We start from the raw sequence: 27,500 nt of genomic DNA, 5'->3' as shown, positions 1-27,500 counted from the left end.
AAAATCTTCGGCTAGCACTGAGCGATACCACGCCTTTTTGCGGTTCCTCCGATGGATCCCAAGATGATGGTCCAAAGGATGTTACTACCAACTCGCTAGCTAGTAGCAGTGACACTGGCTCGCACATCCACCAAGCTCAAGAGCTCATGCCAGATGGCCGAACCAAAGAGGAAATACAGGCAGTGGAAGACTCGTGGAACGCTATTAGAGCACGGATAATGGAAATTGAGCTATGTGCTCAACAAAGGCTAGCAGCTCAAGCCACCACAGGACCTTCCACATCAAAACTAATTTCTAGAGGTCCCTTAGGCACATGGACATGTGGATTGTTAAAATCCCAAGACTGGCAATACAGTATTGAAAAACAAGTTCTCCGGGACTTGACTACGCTCCAGTCATATAGCCTAAGCTGGCAAGAAATGTTATTATTTCTCGGTGTATCTGAGAAGGATGCTGAGCACTTGCCCGAGGTTACTAAATATCTCATGAGTGTGGTACAAAGTGAGCGGTCACGACTTACGAGTCCTATGCCTGCTCAAGAATCTGAACCAACCACCTCTGTTGCCTCATCCTCAGTAAATTTGGCACCCCAAAAAGATGAGCCAAGCCAAGACTCAAGCCAAAACTCATTGGGCTGTACAAATCAAATGATGACGGAGACTACCAAGTCTACAAAAACTCCACAAATAGCCCAAGAAAACGAAATGCAATCTTTACAAGAACCGATCCCACCATCTCCAACTAGCCCAAGCGCATCAAGAAAATCAACGAAGAAGCTAGTCATAATTTACTTTCCTTTGCTGCTTGGAGTCAGTTGGGTAAACCTCAGCTTGAACCAAGTGAAGAGAAAGTGATTATTCTCAATAAGAAAAACCTTAAAGTGCATGGTCTTCTGAAGAGTCTTGTCCATTATGACAACCAGCACTTGGTTGTAAGATTTTTGGTCATGCCTGCACGTTAACTCAAGGAGCCGGTCATACTCAAAACTGCTTGGGATATGGACATTGGGCTCACAAATGATGATGTCAAGGCAAAGGGTAATATGGAGAATGCTTTTGATTCTCAATCCCCACAACCTACACACGAACAGTTGCCAAAGCTAACTCTCGAGAAAGGTTGTGAAGAAAAAGCTTCAACCTCAACATCATCATCAAAGAAAAATCGAAGGGGTAATCGAAAGAAACCCCAGCTTCCTTTAGTGCCTGAGTGCAAGTCTTCTACAAAAAAAACTTCCACGAAAGTTCCACTTATGAACTCCATGTGTGCATCTAATATGGAACAAACTTCCCAAGAAGTTCTACAAATTTCTCCCAATATTAAATCTGAAAATCCATTAAAGCCTAGAAGGAGGAGAAATGGTAGTCACCGCCGCAGACGCAAACGGTCAAGGCTACAAACGACTTCTCGATGGATTCCTAAGAAGCTACTACAAGCTCAAAAGTATTATGAAGGAAATTCTTGGATTTGGGTCCCTAAACAGAAACCAACGACCATAGTATCCCATCCGAAATACATCAAGGTTTCTCCAATGTCCACATCCATAGTGACCCATAGTCGAAGTACCACGTGGAAATGGGTACCTATCCCCAAAAAAAGACAGTGACACCTTCACTTGTAGTGAGCACTCCAACAAAAGTGGATAAAGGCAAAGCACCTATGGACATGTCTATAACATCCCCATCTCAACAAACTTGGCGACCTAAAAAGGTTTTGAATGTACAACATGACTTAGGGAGGGGAGAGTTAGACCAAGCTTCTACGTCAACGATCCATACACCTGCTTGCCAAACAGCTTCTTTATCCATCCAAACATCAAATCACTCTAGTGCACAAAAGATCTTAAGTGAAAAAGAGCCTCAAAGCGAGATAGCCATGCCCATTTATCATGAAGAGTTTCCCATCCAAGTTCGCTCTTATGCAAGCACATTGCCACCTCTTCAATTGGATGAGAACACGCCTCAAGTACTGACATGTATATCATCACCCAGGCCCCTTCAAATTGATACTTGGACAGGTTGGCTTCACCAAGCTTACACCAAAGTAAGCAAATCCAAAGTTTGATGTTGAGACCCAAAAGAGGCCATTTATGGTCATTGTTGCTCCCAGACATTTAAAATGTTTCCGTTAAGAGGGAGCTTGTCAGGAAATATCCTATCCTGACATGTACAGCATTTATACTCTATGTGCAAAGCTTGCACATTCTTTGATTCTTTTCTAAATCACAAAAATCCAAAAACAATAGAAAACATAAAAAATATATAGACGCAAGAGCACGCACAACACAGAGAATTTAGAAAAACTTGGAAATAATTCCTCGATTGCTTGATGCACGATTCACTCAGAAATGACATTGTTCAAATCGAATATCATTTTGTCATTCCACAGCATAAAGACCACGCACAAAAGCACCGCATGCGCTTTTATTTGAGTATTTTGCAGGATCAAAAAGAGTTTTATTGTCTTCAACACATACATACACATCAACTTTGAAGACTTAAAGAACCAACTGAAGCGGTTGACAACCCAAGGCCAAAAAAGAGGAGGAATTCAACTTCATGTACCGCCATAGCACAGGAGACGATCATTAAACAGGTGTATCCATAACCTACTCTTTCAATGTTCTTTTTGAAGTTTGTGGTGAATTTAATTGTTCATTTATCATATGATTGCACCACACATTGCTGGTTTAAATTTTCTGATTTGCTAGAAGATGATCTTTAAAGCTACACCCTTTCTTAGGACTAGTATTAGATTATCTATACCATGACTGACCTTAAACTTGCCAAAGGAGTATGCCAAGTACTCACAACATCTTTCTAAAGGTTATCTCTGGTTATATTCTACTTTTCTCAGTCTAGGTAGGTAAACTCATGCAAAAAAGAGCCATAATGAACTATATTGAAAAATCTTTAAACTAAATTGGTCTTTATCGCCATGTGAAATTCTTGGTAGGACCCTTGGATTCCTTGGGGCCGATGCCTTGGTTTCCATGGGGTAGACACTTGAGTCTTAAATGTGTATCAAAGAAAAAATTAAAAGAAAGACCAAGAAGACAATCATCGCCATACAAGGTGTTTGGTAGGGCTCTTGGACACCAGAAACGGTACCTTGGGACCGATGCCTTCATCTTTATGGGGTGAGACCTTGTGTTTAAAACTGTGCTAAAAGAAGGAGGAGGCTATGCCATAGCCATTGAGATACTTAGCGGTTTTTAGATACTCTTGACGGAGGTCTTTGAGCCATTGCTTGGGTCTTTCTGGGGTGGTGCCTTCATCCTATTTATTTAAAACTTTATAAAAGTCATAAAAGGTCCACTAAAGATAATGCTCTTATTAAAGCTTAATCATGTCTGCTTAGACTTAGAAGTTAGAATGTAGCTTGAGATAGCTCATGTGCTTGAATGTGATGAGACTACGATCATAACCTCAGGCATACTTTTATTAAAAGTTTGGTATAGACACTCTTAATACGACATTCTGACTAAGAATAGCTTTAACTATCATCTTCGAAGCAATTATGTTAATCAAACCAGCTTTCACACCTCACTGCTCATAATTGCATGCTTTTGTTGTTCACTGTTAAACTTTCTTCTTTTCATGAAAACACTTTACTCGTTTTCATGTTGTCATGCAGATATCAACAACGAGCGGAATTCGCCAACTCCTCCCATTGCACTGGAGCTTCCATGTATGTGGCTTCACCTATTCGTCACACCGACATATTCCGAGGACGGAATCTGCATCAGGAAGGGGAGCATGTTAACCCTTTCGAAGACTTTGACGTGTCGACACCAGCCATTACAAGCATTTTCTCTATTTTGGACGTGTGGACACAATGTGCGAGAATTAAGCAGGAGCTATGTAATGTGTATATTTTACGTGTGCGATCACCGATTGTCTATTAAAGGTGCGCCACGGGATTAGCTGGAGGGGTTAGGGGCCTTAGGTCAGGGATTTGTGCAAAGCTAGGTGGTCTAGGACACCCGAGGACCTAATTAGACAATGGCCGGCCTAGGTGTGAACACCATAAGTGACTATATAGGCCAATTTGTGGGGATTCTCATTCATTCTCTTGCATTCTTGGAATTCTCTTGAATTCTTGGAATTCTCTTGTATTCTTGGAATTCTCTTGTATTCTCTTGAATGGAATGTAAGCTCTTGCCTCCATCTCTCTTCTTCTCTTTTGCCATCTCTATGTATTGCCATGTGTGAGTTTATGCTTGCCTAAGTGATTGAGAGTGAGTGTGAGAGAGAGAGTGAGAAGACGGTGGTGATCGAGTTGCATTGCGGAGGAGGAGGAGTGGAGATCGAGCTCCCACGGGCTCTCCTACGACACCACCGACGAAGGGAATCCCCAATTCGACTAGCAGGAGAGGTGAGTGAGACACTTCGTCTGTGTTTATCAATTTCTTATGGCATATTAGGTCGGGTTGAGATATGTCTCCCCGGGTTGGAGTGTAAGAGTCCCAATCGCGAGGTGAAACCCTTGCTAAGCATCACATACTTGCTGAAGCGATCTACAATGGTGAAGCACATTGTATTCCTGTTAGGGTGAGATGTAGGCAAAGGACCCACGAAATCCATCGAGATGTCCTGGAAAGGACCATCAGGAATGGGCAACGGTTGTAAGAGTCTAGGAATCTTCTGGTGTGAACTTTTGACTCTCTGACAAGTCTGGCATCATTGCACATACTCGTACACATCTCTCCTCATGCGTGGCCAATGGAACTGGCATTAGAGCTTCTCCAAAGTACTGTTGATGCCCCAATGACCCCCAACAAGAGAGTCATGAGCATCGTGCAATGCAACTGCTCTGTATGAAGATGTAAGATAGAGGCGACCTTTGTAAAGTAGCCAACCATCTTGAATGTTGTAGTGGCCGGGCTCACCAGTCAATGCAAGACTGTAAGAGGTACCAAACTCCGCAGAATCAGGATACTCCTCCTTCATGCCGTCCACCTCCACTCCATCAAGCTCAATGACTGTGATGGGCTGAACTGTCTGCGATGTGCCGGATTTTCGGCTGAGAGCATCTGCTACATTTGCCTGGAAGATACTCGATCATGCCGCCAAACTGCTGGAACACTTGACTCCAATGAGCCTATCTGTCGCTCCAATTGGCGCTTGGCATGGTCTGCAACCATTTCAGTGCTGCCTGGTGACCGGTCTTGACCACAATTTCACGCCCATAAAGGAAGTGCTTCCAATGCTTAAGGGCTGAAATTACAACTAGCAACTCCTTGTCATAGACTGAGTAGTTTCGTTGTGCACTGTCAAGTTTCTTGCTATAATATGCCACTGGTCTTTCCTGCTGCTGTAGAACTGCTCCAATGGCGATGTTGCTGGCATTGGTCACCACCTCGAAAGGCTCGTCCCAAGAAGCAAGCTTAAGGACTGGAGCTTCCATTGCCAATTTCTTGAGAGCATGGAATGCCTCAAGTGCTTTGCCGGTAACTGCAACTCTTTGGCGCTTTGTCTTGCACCCTTTTAGAAGATCTATCAAAGGAGCGGAAACATTAGAAAAATTCTCCATGTGTCTACTGTAGGCCTGGCAAAGGCCCACAAACGATCTAATCTGCTGAGCTGTTTGTGGGATCTCCCACAAACAGCTCCCACTCTTGGATGGCTTGAATCTTTGCTGGATCCAATCGAATGCCATCTCCACTGATGATGAACCCGAGATAAGCAATCTCCTGCACTCCAAACTCGCTCTTCTTTGCATTGGCGTAGAATTGGTTGGCCTCAAATGTCTTCAAGACCTTCTCCACATCCAACAAGTGCTGCTCATAAGTCGAAGAGAAGACGAGGATGTCATCGAGGAAGATGAAAACACACTTGCCGATGAGAGGGGCAAATGAGCGATGCATCGTCTTGTTAAAGGTTCCTGGAGCTCTTGTGAGTCCGAATGGGATGACCACGAACTCAAAATGTCCACGTTCAGTCCGGAATGCTGTCTTCGGGATGTCTGCGTCGAAGATCCGAACCTGGTGGTATCCACTCTTCAAATCTATCTTTGTGAAAAACTTAGCTCCATCTAATCTCTCCAAGATATACTCTATGCGAGGCATTGGAAACTCGTTCTTGATGGTGAGCTTGTTCAAGGCTCGATAATCCACACAAAGACGTGCGGTCTTGTCCTTCTTCATGACGAACAGGACTGGGGCTGCAAATGGTGAAGATGATGGTCGGATAAATCCGGCGCTGAGAAGGTCTGCTAATTGAGCCTCGAGTTCTCCTTCCAAAGCTTTGGACAAGCGATAAGGGAACTGGCTAGGTGGTGATGCACCAGGAACCAACTCAATGTGATGGTCCTCCGGTCTGGAAGGTGGAAGCTGTGGAGGTAAGCCGTCGCGCAACATGAGATGCTTGTACTTGGTGACGAGGGCCTCCATCCCTAGTTCCATTCCTGGCGCCACTGCTGAATCCCAACAGAAGAAACTGTCTACTCTGTGGACTGCTGCGAGTGGACACGAACATACAATAATGCACAATCTGCACCATTCCGGAGTACCCTGCGGGCTTGTAGATGGGAGATCAAAGGAATCCTTGGCAGGCGTCGGTCACACACAATCGTGATCGGTGAAGCAACTCCTTCTGTGATGAGTAACATTGCCTCCTTGGTAAAGATAACTGGTGTGTGAGACTCCATCCATGGATTTCCCAAGAGCATATCACAGCCGGTGAGAGGGGCAACCAAGAAGTCCCGCTCGAATGAGGCTTGCTGGATGGAAAATTGCACCTCCTCTGCTTTCTGAGTGATCTACAGTCGAATGCCGGGGGTGAAACCATGAACATCCATGTCCACTGGGCTGAATGTGCACTGCAAAATGCGAGCCAATGCTGGAGAAATCTAATCCTCCGTACTCCCAGTGTCAAACAACACCGAAAACTGGCGGCCCTGGGAAGTGCCACAGGCGCGAAGCAAACTGCGAGATCGCGGAGCGCCCTTCTGCTTATCTTCCATCAACACGCGTGGAGCGTGAAGAGTGGGGACATGATGAATGACTGCATTTGTTGTTGGAGCGGGGGCTGGAACTGCTGGAGTAGCCGCTGTGACTCTGGATGTAGAAGGGGTAGCTGCAGTCGTGGCAGCTTTGCCTTTCCACTTCATACAATCCTATTTCCTATGCCCTTTGGTGTGGCAATAGAAACATCTCTGCTCTCCCATGTATGCTTTCCGCTCCTCCTCAAAGAGAAACCCTCCGAGTACGCCCGCTTTCTACTTCTCATCGGGCGTCTGCTTGACTTTCGTCTTCTTACCCTTATCTGCTTGGGCCTTGTCTGCCTGGCTCTTGTTGCCTCCTCGTGAGTTGGCAGAACCTGTCGCCTGCCTTGGCTTTCCGCCGTTGAGCTCAAGCTCCTTGTATTGTGCCAATGCCAACACTTCCTCATGTTTTGGGGTTGAGGTTGCGAATGGAATACTTGATGGAACTATCCAGTCCGCGTGTGAAAGCACGAAGCTTCTCCTTCTCGGAAGTCCCGATCAACTGTGCTAATGTGAGAAGTTTGCTGGAATAAGTCACCACTGGCCTGCCTGACTACGTCCAAGCAGCGAACTCATCCTCCAATGTGGTAAGAAACTGGGGAGGTAAGAATCTCTGCTTGAAATCTGAGACGAAGGTGTCCCAGTCAAAGTGCGACATAGGGATCTGTGTGTAAGTCGGACCAATGCTGCCACCATGTAACCGCCTTGCCTGTGAGATGAGGGGCTGCCAAGTGAACCTTATCTTGCCGGTCCCTGATTTTGGCCAACGGGAAGTGGGTCACAAACTGGTGGATGAACTGCGTGACTACGCTATGGTCGCATTTGCCATCACATTTGACAAAATTAGGCACACTGTGAACCAAAGGCTACTGGTTTGTGCTAGAAGAAGCACTTGCTGCTGGGCGAAGCAATTCTTGGAACTCTTTTGTGCGAAGCTTGCGCTCCTCACGCTGCGATCTCGCAAATTGTTGCAAAAGCATCTGCAGGCCGTCCCGGTCTAGATTAGAGGCATTGTCGGTCTCCTCTCGTCGACGGAAGCCTCATCCGTGGCTTCGTCCCGATTCTCCCTCTTCTTCATTGATGCGAGAAAGCTTGCTTGGTGGACGGGCTGAAGATTCTGCTCCCCCACTGGTGTGGATGCACGCAAGGCCTCGACTTGGTCCTGCACCAGAACAATTGAAGTGGATAGAGTATCCACCTGAGCAGTAAGCAACTCTATCTTGTCCGACATGTCGGCGATGCTTGAGATCAAAAGGTCTCGAATATCCTCCAATGTAGTCATGGTGACTTGCTTTGCGTGCTGCTTACTGGAGAAGACTGTTGTTGGTGAAAAAAAATCACCCTAGTTCTTGCTTAAGTTAGTGACAAAATCACTCTGCTGCTTGTTGATTGAAGGCTTGAGTTAGTGAGAAATCACTTTGCTCTGATACCAATGTAACATGCACCAACCCTTGATGAATGACTCGGTCGGCACACACCCACTTGTGCGGAACTTGAGGAAACTGAACACAGAAAACACCACTGCAGATAGTGCTTACGTGCGTGCGTGTGTACTCACTTCAAAGCAATGATGCGGGATGAGAGAAATCAGACTGGGATGGGGAACGGATACCAAAAGGTATCCTTTATGTTTACCAGCTGTTTTTACACTGTTCGGGCAGTAAATACCCGGCTGCGAACTTTTTTTGATGATATCTCTTCAACGAAAAGTCCAAATGACGTTCCGTCTGCGCTGCTGTACTGTTGGAGATGTCTGCTACGCAAGAAAATAGGTTCCGTGATTTGCGCCGCGAATCCTGCCGCGATTTCCAGGCTGTACGGACTGCTGGTCTGCTGCTGCTGGACTGCTTGTTAGAAGGTGTTGGAAACGCTAGAAGGCTTTTCCTCTTGCTTGATGCATGAAAAATAAGGAGGAAGAAGGCTCTTTAAATACCCCTCTAGGATTTTAGCCGACTCACATTTGTTTGTCCTCCACTTTAATCAAATGATTTTAGTTGTTTTAAAACCATTCAATTTTGACTGAAATTTACCCAAACTGGTCCCTCCGCTACTCCGCCCGTCCGACCTCAGAATTGAGATCTGAAACTTGCGTCTAGCTCGTCCAGTTCCATAGCTCACCCGGAGACTCTCCGTAGCGGCATACGACAACTGCGGGATTTTGCTAAAAATGCAAGCGGGCAACTGCAGGTATTGCGGGTAACTGCTGATAACTATTGTACATGCGGTGTCACCGTGCTCCACTAGGTGGTGCACGTGACATATGGGGCCAGTATGCAGCATCATTATATATTGTACCTGGACAGCCACCATTACCAGACCCCCCAGAACCATGCCCAGATACGAGTACCTTCTTTACCATTGAGATGGTGAAGAAGGCCATTGACAGGATGAAGACAAGGAGAGCATATATATGATCATGAGGGTTTGGTAGCAGAGCACTTGATACATGCTAGAGGTTCTTGCACGGTTGTTTAACCGCGTTGTGTGAGGGATTACCTGAGTCTTGGAGATTATCTACTATTGTACCTATCTTCAAGGCAGGGGATCCTACGATGCCAGAGAATTATCGTACCATTATGGTAGGACACACGTTGACACGGTTGTATGCATCCATTCTTGAGCAGCGACTGAGTAGATGGGCAGAGAGTGAGGGCATACGAGCAGCAAGACAGGCTGGTTTTAGGAGAGGTTTCTCCACTCTGGACCGTATTTTTACACTCAGAGCTATTATTGAGGAGGGTAGGGCACATGGGAGGCGGATGTATTGTAGCTTTGTGGATTTTCGCAAAGCATTTGACACGGTGCCAAGAGCCAGATTGATGCGCACGCTACAGGAGTTGAGGGTACCTACAGAGATCATATGGGGGATCATGGCTTTATACGGCTCAGTGATTGACTGGCCATATACGCACCCCAGAGGGGGTTTCTGACGTTGTTTAGTCTACCATTGGAGTGAAACAGAGATGTCCATTGTCTCCTACACTATTTGGTATGTATGTAGATGAGGTTTCTGACTACATTGACAAAGAGGGTGATAGAGGGGCTCGGCTAGCAGGGATATGGATTCCACTGTTGTTAAATGCTGATGATATTGTGTTGATATCAGAGTCACCAGAGGGTATGCAGAAGCAGCTAGATGCATTACACAGTTTCGCGGAGGATAGTGGATTATCTGTGAACTTGGGAAAAACCAAGGTTATGGTGTTTAACACCACACCGCAGTGGATGAGGAGATTAGCGCCTATATTCACATATGGTCACGACATTCTGGAGTACACTCATGCATACACATCTTGGGGTGGTCTTCACGGGACCGAGGTTTACTTTGAGAAGAGCAGCAGAGACTAGATTGTCTAGAGCCTATGCGGCATTGGGAGGGATGGAGAGGATGTGTTCGCAAGTTCAGTTCCAGGAACCTCGAACAAAGCTTTGGCTCTTAGATACCTTGGTCGCTTCAGCTATGCTTTATGGGGTTCAGGTTTGGGGGCTGTCTGTGGATCAAGACAGTTGGAGGAGTATGGAGAGGCCCTTGGTTACTATGATCTCGATGATCAGAGCCAAGGCCTCGATACCCCAAGCGATTATCCGAGCGGAGCTAGCTGCTCCTCCTTTAGATATCGAGGCTCTTACCAGATCAGTGTCATTTATGCACAGTCTATGGGATACACATAGAGACAGATATGCTAGATTGGCCCTTGAGTCCTCCAAATAGTTAGCGATACAGGGAGACACATCATGTTGGTATGCACAGATGACATCATGGTTTCAGAGACATGGTTTCAGCATGGATAGATTGCCTCCTTTCCAGTATTCCCTCGATGCACCCTCACTGCCTATCACACGGATGGAGATCACTAGACTCATTCGCCAGGATCTCATACAGTTAGACACCAAGAGGACATGACAGGAGTTGGGCACGAAGATGTCTTTCTATAGAGAGCATCTTCTCCAACTCACAGGAGATGGTTTTGTGATACGCCCGATCTACATGGACACACATTTATCACATGGACTACGATGCGCTATTGGTCAGATACACACATCATCACACCAGCTCGAGATCGAGACGGGCAGATACAGAGGGATACCCGCCGCAGATAACAGGATATGCAGATTATGCCACACAGAGCCAGAGACAGAGTTGCACTACATTTGCCGTTGCACAGTATATTATGAGATACGAGGACGCTTCCATTGCTTATTTTAGGGAGGGTTTTGGGCCCCTAGATAGAGTTATGAGATATCAGGATCAGAGATGGCTAGGTTTGTTTTTACTTGAGCTACACCGGCATAGAGACAGTTTACTGAGGAGACATGGAGTCGCAGAGACGGATTACAGAGTTCTTTGGATCAATGGGTCTAGAGGTCCAGCCACTAGAGCAGAGTTTTGTCCCCACTCGCACCAGAGGTACTCTCATTGACGGGGCGATTGAGCTCAGGAGATCGCGACATCCACGACCGAGGCGGAGGACCACACTCCACCGTCGGAGACTCCAGCAGAGGATTAGAGGCATCCTAGCACGGCACCCAGAGTGTCACTGAGCTATTTAGAGTATTCAAAGTTTGTTTCACATTTCACATTTATTTTTAGTACCCTTTGTTTGTACTCAGACACTACATCAGATTCACCAGTTTGTATCAGTTGGTCTCATAGATCATTCTGGCCTTTTGAAGACGTTAATATATCATTTCATTTCTCTCTCCATCCTTCATCCTACATTGGTTAGAAGGTTTGCATTGTATACATATTGTATTTCCATTCATACGAAGTAAATACCACTTTAGTAATAGAGTGGGGGGCCCATAGAGGTGGGGACTCTTTTACACGGAGTTGTCTCTCTCTCTCTTTCATCGTCTCTCACTCACATAAACCTTCATCATCGCATCTCTCCTTCTTCAGTCTATAAGAGAAGAAGGAACATTAACACATATACATAAGGGTTGTGATTTTGTGCGAAGCATAGATTCTTGGAGCATCCCCCATTCCGTTGCACCTCACATTGGTATTAGAGGTTAGCTTGCTTCGGTTTCGCAAGTCCATAACCTTCAAAAAAAAAATTATCTTGTTGTTGTGGGTATCACTCAATATTAGTCCTTGGGTCTCTCTCTCTCTCTCTCTCTCTCTCTCTCTCTCTCTCTCTCTCTCTCTGTCATTTCAGTTCTTTGTACTTTGTACTTTTCGTACTCAGACATTGTATCAGATTCACCAGTTGTAACCTTTTGGTCTCATAGGTCATTTTGGCCTTTTGAAGACGTTAATATAACATTTCATTTCATTTCATTTTCATTTCTCTCTCTCTCTCTCTCTCATACGCAGATTACAGGACATGGGCGTGCCCACAGAGCTGATCTGGGGGATCTTGGCTTTATACAGGACAGTTGTGGGGCGAGTACGCACTACTCAAGGCATGTCTGATATGGTTCACTCCATTATTGGGGTGAAGCAAGGATGTCCCCTATCTCCGACTCTTTTTGGGATGTATGTAGATGAGTTTTCAGACTATGTAGAGCGAGAGGGTGACAGAGGTGCTCAGCTAGCAGGGACATGGATTCCGTTGTTGCTATATGCTGATGATATTGTGCTGATTTCAGATTTTCCAGAGGGGATGCAACGTCATTTGGATGCATTGCAGTTATTTGCACATGACAGTGGATTGTCTGTGAACATTGGTAAGACCAAGGTAATGGTGTTTAACACCACAGCACAGTGGGTTAGGAGGTCCGCCCCCACTTTCACATATGGTCAAGAGACTGTGGAGTATACAGATGCATATACTTATCTTGGGGTGGTTTTTAGTGGCCCAGTATTCTCCTTGAGGAGAGCAGCAGAGACGAGAGTGACCAGAGCTTATGCAACATTGGGGAGGCTTGAGAGGATGTGTTCGCAGGTCCAGTTCCAGGAACCTCGAACAAAGCTATGGCTCTTTGACACTTTGGTCACTTCGGCCATGCTATACGGAGTAGAGATATGGGGCCCCTCAGTATATCATCACAGCAGAGCTGGCAGTACTGATGGATGGAGATGTATAGAGAGGCCTTTGGTTTCCATGATTTCTCGCATGATTAGGGCCAAGGCCTCAGTACCACATGACATTGTTAGGGCGGAGCTCGCTGCCCCTCCGTTGGTAGTAGAGGCGCTCACTCGATCCGTTTCTTTTATGCATAGCATCTGGACTCTCCCTAGAGACAGATATACTCGATTAGCCCTAGAGTCTTCACGACAGTTGACATCACAGGGAGATAGATCATGTTGGTATGCACAGATGACATCTTGGTTTCAGCTACATGGCTTCAATATGGATAGATTACCCCCATTTCAGTACTCTCTAGATGCTCCCTCCATCTCTCTCACTAGGGCAGAGATTACTAGGCTCATCAGGCAAGATCTGATTCAGTTGGATATCAGGAGGACATGGATACAGCCTACACATGAGTTGGGTACGAAGATGGCTTTCTATAGAGAGCATCTTCTCCAGCTTACAGAGGATGGATTTGTGATCAAACCAGGATATATGGATACTCATTTATCTCATGGGATTCGATGTGCTATTGGTCAGATACGCACATCCTCACACCAGCTAGAGATCGAGACAGGCAGATTTAGAGGAGTATCAGCTGAGTTCAGGACCTGTCAGTTGTGTCAGATGGAGCCTGAGACAGAGTTACACTACATATGTCATTGCCCAGTGTACTATGAGATACGAGGCCGCTTTCACTGTCTATTCAGAGAGGGCTTTGGACCACTTTGTAGGGTCATGAGATACCAGGATCAGAGATGCCTCGGCCTATACTTATTGGAGATACGCAGACACAGAGAGGACCTCCTGAGGAGGGGCCCAGAGAGGGAGATACAGATACAGCGTCTGATTACAGATTTCTTTCAGTCATCACAGACTAGGGAATCTGACCAGCAGCCCCCTCAGCATAGCGGCACCACAGGCACATTACTTGATCGGGCGATAGAGTTGGGGCGGTCCCGTCGCCCCCAGATGAGGGGGCCCTCTCGACATCGGCGCAGATTGCGGCAGAAGATCCACACCATACTAGCGCGACATAGGAGCCGGCCCGCCAGAGTGCTCACTATGGAGGACATTGATACTATACGTCATCGTCCGATGAGAGATATCTTTGGATACTGATGTACTTGTACATGTATATGATGCCTCTATTGTCTTTGGATACTGATGTATATGTATATGATGCCTCTGCTGTGAGAGAGCCCCCAATGTATCAGCCCACCCATTGTATCAGCTCTCACCCCATCCCCACCTCCTATTCTCATTTTTCGTTTTCAGTTCTTTGTACTTTTCGTACTCAGACATTGTATCAGATTCACCAGTTGTAACCTTTTGGTCTCATAGGTCATTTTGGCCTTTTGAAGAGGTTAATATAACATTTCATTTTCATTTCATCTCTCTCTCTCTCTCTCGGAGATGTAAGATCTGCCATTGGGGCAGAACCATGTGCCTCGAGCATAGGAACACAAACCTGGTATATGTAAGGTTGTCACTGTGGTACGCCTATGGAGGGTAGTTCTTCCCTAGGAGGAATGGAGAGACATTTTGACACAGGGAAATGACACCATTGGTTGATCGTCTTCAACATCTTTGACCGCAGTGAGTGCATGTGGACACTAGATATTAATCTTGTGTATCAAGAACTACTAGCCTCGTCCACCGATATTGATGGAGCATTCCCATATCCATCGGCAAACATCTACATTGGGTTTCACATCTCCATATCCATCGACATCCACATTCTCATAGGCATTCTCATGCCATCATCTTCATGCTAGCTCATGTTGTGTTTCTTGCAGATAATAGCATTACACATTCGGCGTGTAGTTCTTTACCGTCATCATGGCATGGCACATTCTTCTCCTCATACCACTCATACCACTTTTGCATCTCTTTGCTATTCATCATGCAATAATTATTGACTTTTGATCTCATGGCCTCATCAAACACAACTTTGTAACTCCATTTCCTTGTGGAACCTCACCCACAACCCGATCATCATCCTTTGTACTCCACAAGTGAGGCATGTTTATGTGCAAGGTACCCTGAAATAAACACACATGACTCTTGCACTAACCACCCCTCTGCCATTGATCCTTCTGGTCATGCTTTTTGTCTCACAAATCCCTTCAAAGTCTTCATAAACCTTTCTAAAAAGAACATCCAATGAGCATGCACTGCTCCTGCAAGTTGAACCGCATCAACTAGGTGCACTAGCAAGTTTACTATTTAAGATACTCGTTGGAAAGTGCTCCTCTATTAGACACACAATTGGAATGGCATCTTCTCTAGTACGCACAATGGTTTGTGGGTCAATTTCCTTGAGGGAGACCCACCTCACCAATTCCCCTAGCTTGTAGATGCATAAGTGCACTTCCTCATTCAAGCATCCATTTATTGCAGCCAACAAAACAAACTACAAAAAGAACTATAATTACAAAATGCTCATAGAACTTACTTAACAATAATATACTACAAAATTTGTAGGAACAATAATATACTATAAAATTTACTTAACATACCTAGAGCATTTTATGCCATTCATGAGTCTTCAAACCCGAGAGGTCATCGTCCAATGTAAAACATCCCTTGAGGGAGCACATTGTGCCCATTGGTGTACGCAACCCCTCTATTATCCGCTTAACTACTTCCTCCTCCACTTTGCTTATCACCCAAGGTGCGGGTGGTAGAACTCCATCGTTATTATCCCATAGATGCTCCTTTATGTGTATAACCTCTAAGTCCCTACATTGTCCATGAGTGTTGCACCTGCCGATTATGTGCTCCCATATCAAACACGCCACATTTTTGAATATGCGCATTGGGTTAAGAAGATTATTGATTAGCAAATGGTGCCAATAGGGCAAAGTATGAAAGAAATTGAGACCTTTCATTCCAAGGATTTTCTTCTTTTTGTTGGGTTCACATGGCTCCCACTGATCATACCAATCTTTAGCCTTCCTCATTGTAGGTTTTGGTTCCACCACATTACGACATTGCAGATTATCTTCATCAAAGTACTTTTGGTGACCCTCACACACAACTTTGTGAAGATTTTTAGAGCTTCTACTTTTAAGACTCATTCCACATGGTGGACATGCATGGTGACCATTGACAAATAGGCCGAAAATATCTCCATACCCTAGATAATCATGCATTTTCCACATCATAATTGCCTTCAAATTGAAATTTTTATGTCACCCAACCCTTGATTTGTCGTCCACATCAATACCATGCCACATGATCTGCAACTCCTCTATAAGAGGGGCAAGATATACTTGAATATTTGTTGGCTTTATTTTTCTAGGGAAAATAAAGGATAGAATCATGTGCCCCTTCTTTATGCACAACCATGGTGGGATATTATAGTTCACTAAAACCACTAGCCAAGTAGACCACTTTGTTGATTTCATTCCATATGGATTAACACCATCAATTTCCAAGGCCCAAGCATATATTTTTAGGCTCTTGTGAGAGCTCTGGCCATTATTTGTCTGTGTGTTTCCAAGCCTCACAGTCAGAAGGAACCGTAATCTTGCCATCCTTTCAATGTCCCTTCACATGCCATGACATTAGTGAAGCAATAGATTTGCATTAAAACATATGCCTTAGCCTTAGGATGAGTGGAAAATATCATAACACCTTACATGGCACATCTCTTCCTTGAAGATCCTGTCTGTAGAGCGGTTGACTCCAAATTTGGGACATGTTTGTATATTTGACAAGCCCCCCCAATATAGGACACAATCATTTGGACATGCATGTATGGCCATGTAATCCAATCCCACATATGCTAAAGTCCTCTTTGCTTCTCCTGGAGAGTTGGGCATACAATTTTCCTCTAGCAATAACATTTGCATTTCTTTAAATAATGCGGACACACTTGCATCCGACCATCCAAAGGTAGCGTGCAAATTTAACACAGACAATAAGGCCCTCAATTTTGAAACCCTCCATCCTACATACAATGGTTCTTTGCATGTCTTCCTTATGAACTCTCCCTTTGCATCATGTGCTCTACTTTCCCTTGGAGTACAGTCTCAACCAAGGCCTCTATCATCTCATCCAAATTTGTATCATCTTCTATCTCACATGCAACATTGTCTTTAGATGGTATCATAGCACACTCCACTTGTGCTTGCTTCTCCCCATATGCTCCAATACATGCCAGGTTTGAGTCCTCTCATGATGAAGATAGATACATGTGGGATTATATCAACGTCTCTTGCATGTTGTTACATATCATTGTCACATGCATGCCATTAAAAATAATCACATGGGCTAAAAAAAACAATGGGAAATGGGTGTTACCATGTCATCTTGCGGAGGATTTAGAACTATGTCCCTATTAAACTCTCCATGTTTTTGTACATGTTGTAGTGAGATCCTACGCCACCACTTTTGATATTTGCACAACTTAAATGGACATAACACCCATTTCTCCTCCCACTCATGTGTTCCCTTTGGTGGTTGATAGGTGGGTCTCTTGTTTCACCATGCACCTTCCCTGCAGTTTTTAAAAAGTTTTTTGGTTGGAAATACTGCTGAAAATCTCAACGTTTAATGTAAGCATTGGAAATTCCAGCTTTGGCTAATGCTGATATTTGTAGCTCTGACTAATGCTAGAAAATCCAGCACTGGTTAACGTTGAAAATTTTAGCATTTTTTGTGTAACCACTGAAATTTTGAGCAATTTTGACTTTTTTTTAAAAGTAAAAGTGCTGAAAATAACAGCGCTGGCAAAATAAAACTTTTCCCAGGGCCATCGTTTCACTCCATATTTTAAAATAATGAAAATACAGAGCTATGCCCTTGCTGTAGATTGATGCCACCCCTTTCCTTTGAGCTCCCATACCTTCACCCCATCTCCATCTAACCCGCAAGGGCAAGTTTAGGGCACATTGAAGAAGGTATGATGCCTCCCTCTCTTGCCTCTCTCTTGATTTTTGTTTCCCCCCCGTATTCAAGAAGGTATGCTTTTCTCTTCTCTCTCAATATTAGGTGTTGAATCCAACTCTCCCTTACTCTCAAACCCTATGTTTTTTGTGTCACACATTGAAGCTTATGTACCCTTATCTCAATGTGCATGCATGTTCTCTCTCTCTCTCTCTCTCTCTCTCTCTCTCTCTCTCAACAATGTCATCTTCTCTCAATGTTCTTGTGTTTATTGTAGAGCACTTACAGTTCGTGACTCCGGAGTAGCCATCTTCTCTAGCAACCCTTTGCATACAACACCGCTGCTTTGGGTATGTTTCTATCTCTATTCTACACACTTACACACTATTTCTCTCACTTCTATTCACTCTAAGAATACATTGGTTTATTGTTAAATAACCTATTTTTAAATATTTTTATAGCTATGGCAACATACAAAGTGGGTGATGTAGTGGACCTATTCAAAGGGGCAACCGTAGTTGCAAAGAGGACCATCATGCATATGGGCTCAGATGCGATATTGCACGGCAACTCACTCCCTCATGCACACTTTGGACTGTCCATCAATGTGGTATACATGCCGAATGTGGAGATTCTGTTTCCACCTCCTCACGAGCCGGACACAAGGCTATGCCATTGCATGGCCAAGTTTTGCTTGTGCGATATGTATGTCCTCTTAATAATTTGTCCATTTGTCTTATGTTTTTTTGCATATGGAGAGCATATTTTCTCTATGCATGTACCCAATGTGCTACCATAGCAAGCATGCGGATCATACATATGGTCCACGTGCGCAATGCTAGTGCATGGGGTACATTTGGAGAGCGTATTTGCTCTCCAAATGTACCCAATGCACTAACATAGTGCATGCGGACCATATGTATGTTCTGCATGCGCTATGGTAATGCATTGGGTACATTTGGAGAGCACATTTGCTCTTCAAATGTACCCAATGTGCTACCATAGCACAAGCATTTATATACATATGGTCTGTATACACTATGTTAGTGCATTGGGTACATTTGGAGAGAAAATACGGTCTCCAAATGTACCCAATGCGCTACCATAGTGCATGCGGACCATATGTATGTTCCACATGCCATATTGTAGTGGATTCAAATAATTAGGAGAGCAAATAAAATTTCCAAATCTACCCAGTGTGCTATCATAGTGCATGCGGACCATATGTATGGTCTGCGTGCGCTATGTTAGCACATTGGGTACATTTGGAGAGAAAATACACTCTCCAAATGTACCCAATGCACTACCATAGCGCATGCAGACCATACATATGGTCCACATGCATTATGTAAGCACATTGGGTACATTTGGAGAGCATATTTGCTCTCCAAATGTACCCAATGCGCTAACATATGGCATGCAGACCATATGTATGATCCTAGACAGATTCAGTAAGCAAGCACATTTCCTTCCAGTTAAGAAGACCATAAAAGCTGATCATATGGCAAGAATATTTCTTGCACAGATCTTTAAGCATCATGGTATGCCAAAGATGATCGTCAGCGATAGAGATCCTCGCATGACGAGTCTCTTTTGGCAAGCACTTTTTGAGAACATGGGGACTAAACTTCATTTCTCCTCAGCTTACCACCCCCAGACAGACGGCCAAAGTGAGATTGCTAATGCTACGATATTAGATCTCCTAAAGTGCTATGTCTCAGCAGATAGACAATCAGAATGGGAGAAGTATTTACCATTAGTCGAGTTTGCTTATAACAATACCATACACTCTTCTACTGGTAAAGCTCCTTTTGAAGTCATATATGGGAAGCCCATGTTGCTTCCCATATTAGTTACAAAGCAGAACATCTTCGCTGCAGATGAGTTTGTGCGTGACATAGATTCCGCCTATAGTCAAGTTAAGAGAGCGATTCTTCGCTCTCAAGAGAAGCAAAAGAGAGAAGCAGACAAGCACAGAAGAAGACTTGATCTTCAAGTAGGACAAAACGTTCTACTTAAGTTTGCCAAAGCTAGACTTAAAATTCAAGTCGGCAAAGGCAAAGTTCTAAAGCTTTCCAACAGATTCTATGGTCCTTTTAAGATCATAGAAAAGGTCAATGATTTGACTGTTAGATTAGATTTGCCTTCACATTGGCAAATCCATAATGCTTTCCATTCTTCAGCCAGAACAGATCATTCACCACTCGGAGAGACAACTTAAGTCGGGAGTACTACATAGGAAGTATTTAGTTAAGTTTAAAAATTACACCCCTTTAGATGCAAAGTGGATGACTGAGTCAGATCTTAAGGACTACCCAAACATCTTGCATAGTTATGTTGACGCTCTACAGTTGAGGTCAACTGTTTAGAACCAAGAGGGATGTAACTATTCCAGAAATTCTAGATTTAATAAATAACTTTCTTTTATTGATTGTTATTTTAAGTTATGAGTACTCTCTCAGTAGTTGTGTGCACACTAGAATAGTTAGTAGGGTCCTAGATGTGCCACGACGGTGGTTAGAACATCTCAGCGGCGGCTCCTAAGATTGGGAAATCGGGACCTCATGTAGGGGCAATTAAGGCCTCAGAAAGACAGGCTCAGAACAGTACAAGCACAAGAATGAGATGGGGTCCCTAAGACCTCCTAAGGCCCTAAAAGGCCTTAGGATAAGTAAAGGTTTACTTATTTTTAATAGTTTTAGATGTTTCCATAATGGGACTAATGTGACCTGGTGATGCCAGAGCAGTGCAGGTAAAGTGTTGAAGCATTGGTCCCGCAGCGGTGGAAACGGTAGGGTCAAAAAGTTAATGCATTAGTTTGTGTGGCCATGTGCATGTAAAGTGCACATTTAATTTAATAGTTCAAAAGTTTTTAAAATGAAAAGTGAATGGTTAAAGTTATAAAAGAGTAAGTGTGCCACTTGGCACACTTACCTTTTGAGAACTCACACACATCACCCTCTTTCTCATGATGGCGATTTTTGCTTCCTCCTCCCTATTTAAAGAGCTCTCCTCCTTCTCTCTTGCATTAGTGTGAGTGAGTAGTGTGTGGAGCAAGTGTAGCAAGGAGAAGATAGTGAAGCTTCCATTAAAGCTTGGTGGTGTGCATTGTGATGCATGTGGATGCTAAGGCTCCCATCATCAAGAACAAAGCAGCCCCATTGCTCTCTCAAGCAAGAGAAAGAGATTCATCGCGAGAGTTAGGGTGAAAACCCTCTAACTCTCAAAGTGCAGCTGGCTGTTTCAGCCCCTAAACACCTTTGTTAGGGCTGATTTCAGCAGAGGAGCCATAGATTCTTGCTTCTCTATCCTTCTCCTACGAGCCTACAAAGTTTAGGGCTGTTTCGTCGCGGAGAAGCGCTTCAAATCGACATTGGAGCAAGCTCAGGTAAGATTTCAGGTTTGGTGCAGTAAATTACAGCAAGCTCATGTTTGTGTGTTTGCTTGCCTCTCACCTTCTCTCTCTCTTATATTCTTACGGGACATAGTCCCCTATGATTAGTACTCTTCTATGAACGATTTGCGTGAATGAATTGAGCATGAATGATAGCTTTTATGAAGGGAAAACCCTCGCTTCCACAGTAAAAATAGAGGAAGATAGACTCTCCTACGCGAGGGCTTCCATGCAATCATAAAGGAAGATAGACTCTCATACGTGAGGGCTTCCTAAGGACCAAGAGACACGAGGAAGATAGACTCTCATACGTGAGGGCTTCCTAAGGACCCATAGACACGAGGAAGATAGACTCTCATTCGTGAGGGCTTCCTAGAAGATTTTGGAAGATAGACTCTCGTTTGAGAGCTTCCAAAGGGACTCACAGAAGAGGAAGGAATTCCTCTTAGTGGAAAGCAGAAATAGAAAAGGGACGGGCTTACGCCCCGTTTTTGTGCTTGTAAAAGATTCCCCTTAGTAATAAAGAATGATCTTTATGGGGGGGGACCAGCCCATCTTCTGGTCCCCAATGATGTGTCGAATCTCTCTCTCTCTCTCTCTCTTTTGTGAAGTGAATGATTGAATAATTCAAGTACGCTTCCGACTATGTGACAAGAGCAGACATAAATAGGTGCAGGTTGAAAAGGAGCAAGGCACCGTTCTCATCGCAGAAAATTTGGGCAGGAGGTATTGGCTGCCCCAACCCCAAGTATCTCTGCCCAATTGCGTTCTGCACCAATGGGAAGCACTGGCAACCTTTGTCCTTTCTTGCGTGTGCCGTGGTGTATGTAAGCCCAGTGAGAGTCGGCCAGCCCCTGGAAACATCCCTGCTTGTGGGCGAGCATTGCGTGGGTAAGCTAATGGCGGCGTGTAAACACCCTTTGATAGAAATGACACCAGCAGAGCTGGTTACGTTACACGGCTCAGTTTGTGTGTTGTTAATAGAATGCCAAGGTCTCTTGTTACTTTTTTGTTTGCTGTCTAAGGTTGTTTTGATTTGGCTTTCCCTCCTAGCGTGGGGGCGATCTTGCTGCTCACTGTTGCACCATCGAGTCTCGGTGAAGAAAGGGCCATAGCCATTGTCATTGTAAGCACTCGTTCTTTGCATCTTCTTGAACGATAGCTGATATAAAGAGAGTCCGTCATCTCTCATAGTTGTCATGGCAGAGGAAAGGTATGTCTTGTTAGGTTTAGACATGGCGCAGCCTGTGCTGCAGCAGAAAGAACTTTTTGTTTGCTCTCATTGTTGGTCTTTGCTGTATTTTTAAGCTCGATGCCTATGACTTTCGAAATTTTTTGGCTTAACGCTTCTAGCCAATTCCTCGCACTATTGCATTTGTGGCTATTTTGTTTGCTGTCTAACGTTGTTTCTGATTGGGCTATCCCTCCTATCGTGGAGGCGACCTTGCTGCTTGCTGCTGCACCATCGAGTCTCAGCGAAGAAAGGGCCATAGCCATTGCGTCATTATAAGCATTCCCTTGGTACATTTTCTTACGTTTAGACATGGGATAGATAGCCTGTGCTGCAGGTTTTTGGTTTTTTCTTGCTGTATTTTTTAGCTCCGTGCGTATTGCTTTTGAAAAGAAACAGCAGGATTTTTCTTGATGTAAAAACTTCTAAGCAAGCTTCTGTTCTATATACACATTGTGAGCTGTATGCTTCTACTCAATTGCTCACACACATGCATACCCACTGCTTAGATAGAAATGACACCGGCAGAGCTGGTTATGCTACACAGCTTAGTTGTGACTTGTGAGTTGTTGATAGCATGCTACAGGTCTCATGTGTCTATTTTCTTTCCTGTGCATTTTTGTTTCTGATTCGGCTGTCCTCCTAGGGTCTTCCATCGAGTCTCCACAAAGAAGGGCCATAGCGTTATTGTAACTTGTAAGTACTCGTTCTCTGTCTTCGTGAATGATAGCAAACGAAAAGAGTGCCCATCTCTTAGAGTTGTCATGGAAACCCTCTTAGGTTTAGACATGACGTAGTCTGTGCTGCAGCAGAAACAAGAACTTTTGGTTTCTTCTCGTTGTTTCAACTTGCTGGTCGTTGCTGCATGTATGAGCTCCATGCCTTGGACTTGCGAAAGAAACAGCATGTGTTTCTTTGTATGAGTATGTTTTAGCAAGCTTCTGTTCTGTACATGCATTGTCAGCTGCACGCTTCTAGGCAAATAGCTCATGCGCATGCATATCTACTGCTTAGATAGAACTGACACTGGCAGAGATGGTTACGCTACATGCCTCAGTTGTGAGTTGTTGATAGCATGCTACAGGTTTATTGGGGCTATTGTTGTGAGTTGTTGATAGCATGCTACAGGTTTATTGGGGCTATTTTATTTGCTGCCTAATGTTGTTTCTGATTCAGCCATCTGTGCTAGGGTTGTGGCGATGCTGCTGCTGCTGTTGCACTGGTGAGTCTGGACAAAGAAAGGGCCATAGCTGTTGCATCATCGTAAGTACTCGTTCTCTGCGTCTTCTTGAGTGAGAAACGACAGGTTTTTCCTTGATATGAATATGTCTTGGCAAGCTTTTGTTCTAAACATGCACAGTCAGCTTCTCGCTTCTAGGCAATAGCTCACACAAATGCATATCCACTACTTAGATAGAGCTGGATACATTACACGCTTTAGTTGTGAGTTGTTGATGGCATGCTTTAGGTTTGTTGTGGCTATTTTGGACTTGCGAAAGAAACAGCATGTGTTTCTTTGTATGAGTATGTTTTAGCAAGCTTCTGTTCTGTACATGCATTGTCAGCTGCACGCTTCTAGGCAATAGCTCATGCGCATGCATATCTACTGCTTAGATAGAACTGACACTGGCAGAGATGGTTACGCTACATGCCTCAGTTGTGAGTTTTTGATAGCATGCTACAGGTTTATTGGGGCTATTGTTGTGAGTTGTTGATAGCATGCTACAGGTTTATTGGGGCTATTTTATTTGCTGCCTAATGTTGTTTCTGATTCGGCCATCTGTGCTAGGGTTGTGGCGATGCTGCTGCTGCTGTTGCACTGGTGAGTCTGGACAAAGAAAGGGCCATAGCCGTTGCATCATCGTAAGTACTCGTTCTCTGCGACTTCTTGAGTGAGAAACGACAGGTTTTTCCTTGATATGAATATGTTTTGGCAAGCTTTTGTTCTAAACATGCACAGTCAGCTTCTCGCTTCTAGGCAATAGCTCACACAAATGCATATCCACTACTTAGATAGAGCTGGATACATTACACGCTTTAGTTGTGAGTTGTTGATGGCATGCTTTAGGTTTGTTGTGGCTATTTTGTTTGCTGCCTAACGTTGTTTCTGATTCAGCCATCTGTCCTAGGGATCTTGCTGTTGCACCGTGGAGTCTAGACAAAGAAAGGGCAATAGCTGTTGCATCAGTATTTGTTCTCCACATCCTCTTGAATGAGAAGCAACAGGTTTTTCCTTGCTATGAATATGTCTTAGCAACCTTTTGTTTTGAACACGCATAGTCAGCTTCTCGCTTCTAGCCAATAGCTCACATGGATGCATATGCACTACATAGAAATGGCATTGGCACAGCTGGATATATTACACACCTCAGTTGTGAGTTTTTGATGGCATGCTACAGGGGCTTATTTGTTTGCTGTCTAATGCTATTTCTGATTTGGGTATCCCTCCTAGGGTTGTGTGATCTTGCTGATTGCTATTGCACCGTCAAGTTTGGACAAAGAAAGGGCCATAATTGTGTCATTGTAAGTTCTCGTTCTCTGCATTTTCCTGAATGATAGGAGACATAAAGATAGTCCTGTCATCTCTCTGCTGTTATGACACATGAAAGGTACGTCCGATTAGGTTTAGACATGGCGTAGCTTGTGCTGCAGCAGGAAGAACACCTTTTGGATTGTTCTTGTCGTGGTCTTTGTTGCATTTTTGAGCTCCATGCGTATAACTTTCAAAAGGATTTATCCTTTGATTTTTTGTTTTCAGGTTCAAAAATCAATATTTTGGGTATGGCTGTTCAGGGGATATTGATGACAGATAAAGAACTCGCCCGTTCTCCCCTTCCGCACTTACCCCAGAGACTCTCTCAAAGACAGTCTAGCGGGCGCACGCAAGCAGTGAATGCAAGGACATTCAAAGAACTTAGGGAGTGGCCAAATTTCTTGGCGAGGGCATCTGATCTTTCTAGCAGACTCGATGATGTTCAGAAGCGAAACGTTAATATGATGTCCGTGTGGAGGGCTGGCCTACAGCCTGCTTCAGATGAGTGTGCAATTCGTGGATGTTTAGAACAGATTCTGTTTCCACAGGTGAATGATCTTGCAAAGAAACTAGGTTTCACCCTCGAGTATATGTCCGGAGGTTCAGGCAGAGCATTCAGCTTCACAGATATGGTTATCATCGATATCACCCAATCCCAAGATCTAAGGAATCTTTCTGCTCGAGTTTATGGGAATGGAGAGGGCAAAGGTCACTGGCAGTGGAAGGTGCTGACGAGATCATTTGAAGAGGCCTTGAATAGTCCCTCGGAACGAAAAAAATGCATAGAAGTTTTACAGCAACTCTATGGCGATATGGTGAATGATGAGTCTATAGTGGGGTTTATAAGTAACTATAATCAGTCGGTTTTCTTTTATCGAGATGATGCAGCATCAAAGTCGCTTTTTTTCTCTCCGATCGTCAAGATAGATGATGCGCCACTTGAGAAATTTCTGTATGTGCTGGAATTTGCTGAACAGCGCAAGCACTTGAAGCTCTCCATGTCACGGGTTTTGGTGACAGAGACACCCACACAAGGATACACGCTGAGTCTTCCGCAAATAAGGGGTACTTCAAGCAGTGGTAGAACACTCAGGAGAAATATACAAAATGTACAAGTGAAGGCCCAAAGGAAGAAAAGAAGACAGCTCACCGCAGATTTGGATGTTTACAGTGAGGAGGAGTTGCATAATATACCTGTCTATCCCCTTGAGGACTTGGGAGTTACAGGAGGTGTTGTTGCACTTGGAAAACATGGAAGATGCCACGATCCGGGGTGGCCTTGAGGTACCGCAGCAAGCGGAAACCTGCTCGCCAATGAGTTTTCGCGGGATGAATCAGAAACCCTCCGAAGAGCCTTTCCGGCAAGTTGGTCTTGATCTCCTCCAGAGATCCACCAAGCTCACGGACTCCTGAAGCATCTATCAACTCATCGCCAAGAGCTGAATGCTTCTTACTTACTACCATCGGAAAAGATGAAGGTTTGCACTCCGGTACTCTAGAGGCCACAAGAAACTTCGAACTCTTCTGAGATATAGCAATCCCCCTCTTGACCTGCCAACCTGAATCACACATCTCACACTCCGACTGTGAAGTAATCCTGATGTGGTCAAAACCACCATCAAAGCTGATGAGATCATCCACAATGACCCGCCCAAGGCCATGCTCCCTGTGAATGTAGAATTGTTGTCCTCCTGTAGATCGGTGAAGTCTCTGTGCCAAGCAGTAACACATACCTCGGACCTGAGTAACAACTCTATCCTCCATCGCATGTGATATCAACCCATAGGAACACATACCTCAGACCTGAGTACAAACCCTATCCTCCAGTGCATGTGATATCATCCCATAGGACCACATACCTCAGACCTGAGAACAAACTCTATCCTCCAGCGTATGTGACATCAACCCATAGGAACACATACCTCGGACCTGAGTAAAAACTCTATCCTCCAGTGCATGTGATATCAACCCATAGTTGACATGTAAATACTCTTGCAACCACTCACTAGCCGATCTCTGAGAAACTGCAAAATCTCCCTCATCCGGTACATGCTGCTCATGCACCACAAGACCAAGATCCACAACAGTCAATGGAGAAGAAAGATAATGATCCATAGCCCTGGAGTCTACCACTCTGTACACCCCTTGCTGCTCAAAATCTCCGAACACATAATGATCCATAGCCCTGGAGTCTACCTCTCTGTACACCCCTTGCTGCTCAAAACCTGCATGCAGACACTTCCTCCAGAAATGCCTTGTCTTGCCACACGGGCAAGTCTTCTCCATCTGATTGTCCTTGTTCTTAGCACCAGACTGTTGTTCGGTCAAGGCGGCCAAGCCCCCTCCGCTTGAGGTGTTGGCAAACCTTGGATCGTAGTCAAAGAAGAGGAAAGACCGAATCCGAGCATTCCCACTGGTTCACTTCCTTGGACGTCGCCGAATGAA

At 44.5% G+C, this 27,500-nt stretch overlaps 3 protein-coding genes and 1 pseudogene across 11 annotated transcripts in view; 2 read left to right on the top strand and 2 right to left on the bottom strand.

Annotated features, from left to right (window-relative positions):
* The window catches only part of LOC147613768 (uncharacterized), an 86,969-nt gene that overhangs the window by 28,378 nt on the left and 31,091 nt on the right, over positions 1-27,500 (bottom strand). The window lies entirely within an intron of this gene.
* Positions 12,148-16,180, top strand: LOC147613772 (uncharacterized). The gene has a single exon (XM_086781757.1). It carries the CDS (start codon positions 12,312-12,314, stop codon positions 14,121-14,123), a length of 1,812 nt encoding a protein of 603 aa, XP_086637883.1. The 5' UTR covers positions 12,148-12,311; the 3' UTR covers positions 14,124-16,180.
* LOC147613771 (uncharacterized) lies at positions 16,194-16,882 on the bottom strand (annotated as a pseudogene).
* Positions 17,631-26,353, top strand: LOC147613770 (uncharacterized). Of its 6 annotated transcripts, none has more exons than XM_086781742.1 (7): positions 17,631-17,911; positions 18,175-18,247; positions 23,712-23,785; positions 24,312-24,385; positions 24,639-24,748; positions 24,975-25,045; positions 25,281-26,353. In XM_086781742.1, exon 7 carries the CDS (start codon positions 25,304-25,306, stop codon positions 26,336-26,338), a length of 1,035 nt encoding a protein of 344 aa, XP_086637868.1. In that variant the 5' UTR covers positions 17,631-17,911; positions 18,175-18,247; positions 23,712-23,785; positions 24,312-24,385; positions 24,639-24,748; positions 24,975-25,045; positions 25,281-25,303; the 3' UTR covers positions 26,339-26,353. The 6 variants fall into 6 exon arrangements, 5 of the variants coding, with proteins under 5 accessions (XP_086637868.1, XP_086637869.1, XP_086637871.1 ...); XM_086781743.1 differs by having other exon boundaries at positions 23,712-23,828; XM_086781745.1 differs by lacking the exon at positions 17,631-17,911 and having other exon boundaries at positions 18,020-18,247; positions 23,699-23,785; positions 24,652-24,748; positions 25,281-25,472.

This window comes from Cibotium barometz, chromosome 43, assembly GCF_041138505.1.
Source record: "Cibotium barometz isolate CiBa-2024 chromosome 43, ASM4113850v1, whole genome shotgun sequence".
Lineage (NCBI taxonomy): Eukaryota > Viridiplantae > Streptophyta > Polypodiopsida > Cyatheales > Cibotiaceae > Cibotium > Cibotium barometz.
This window is presented reverse-complemented; position numbering and strand designations above follow the sequence as displayed.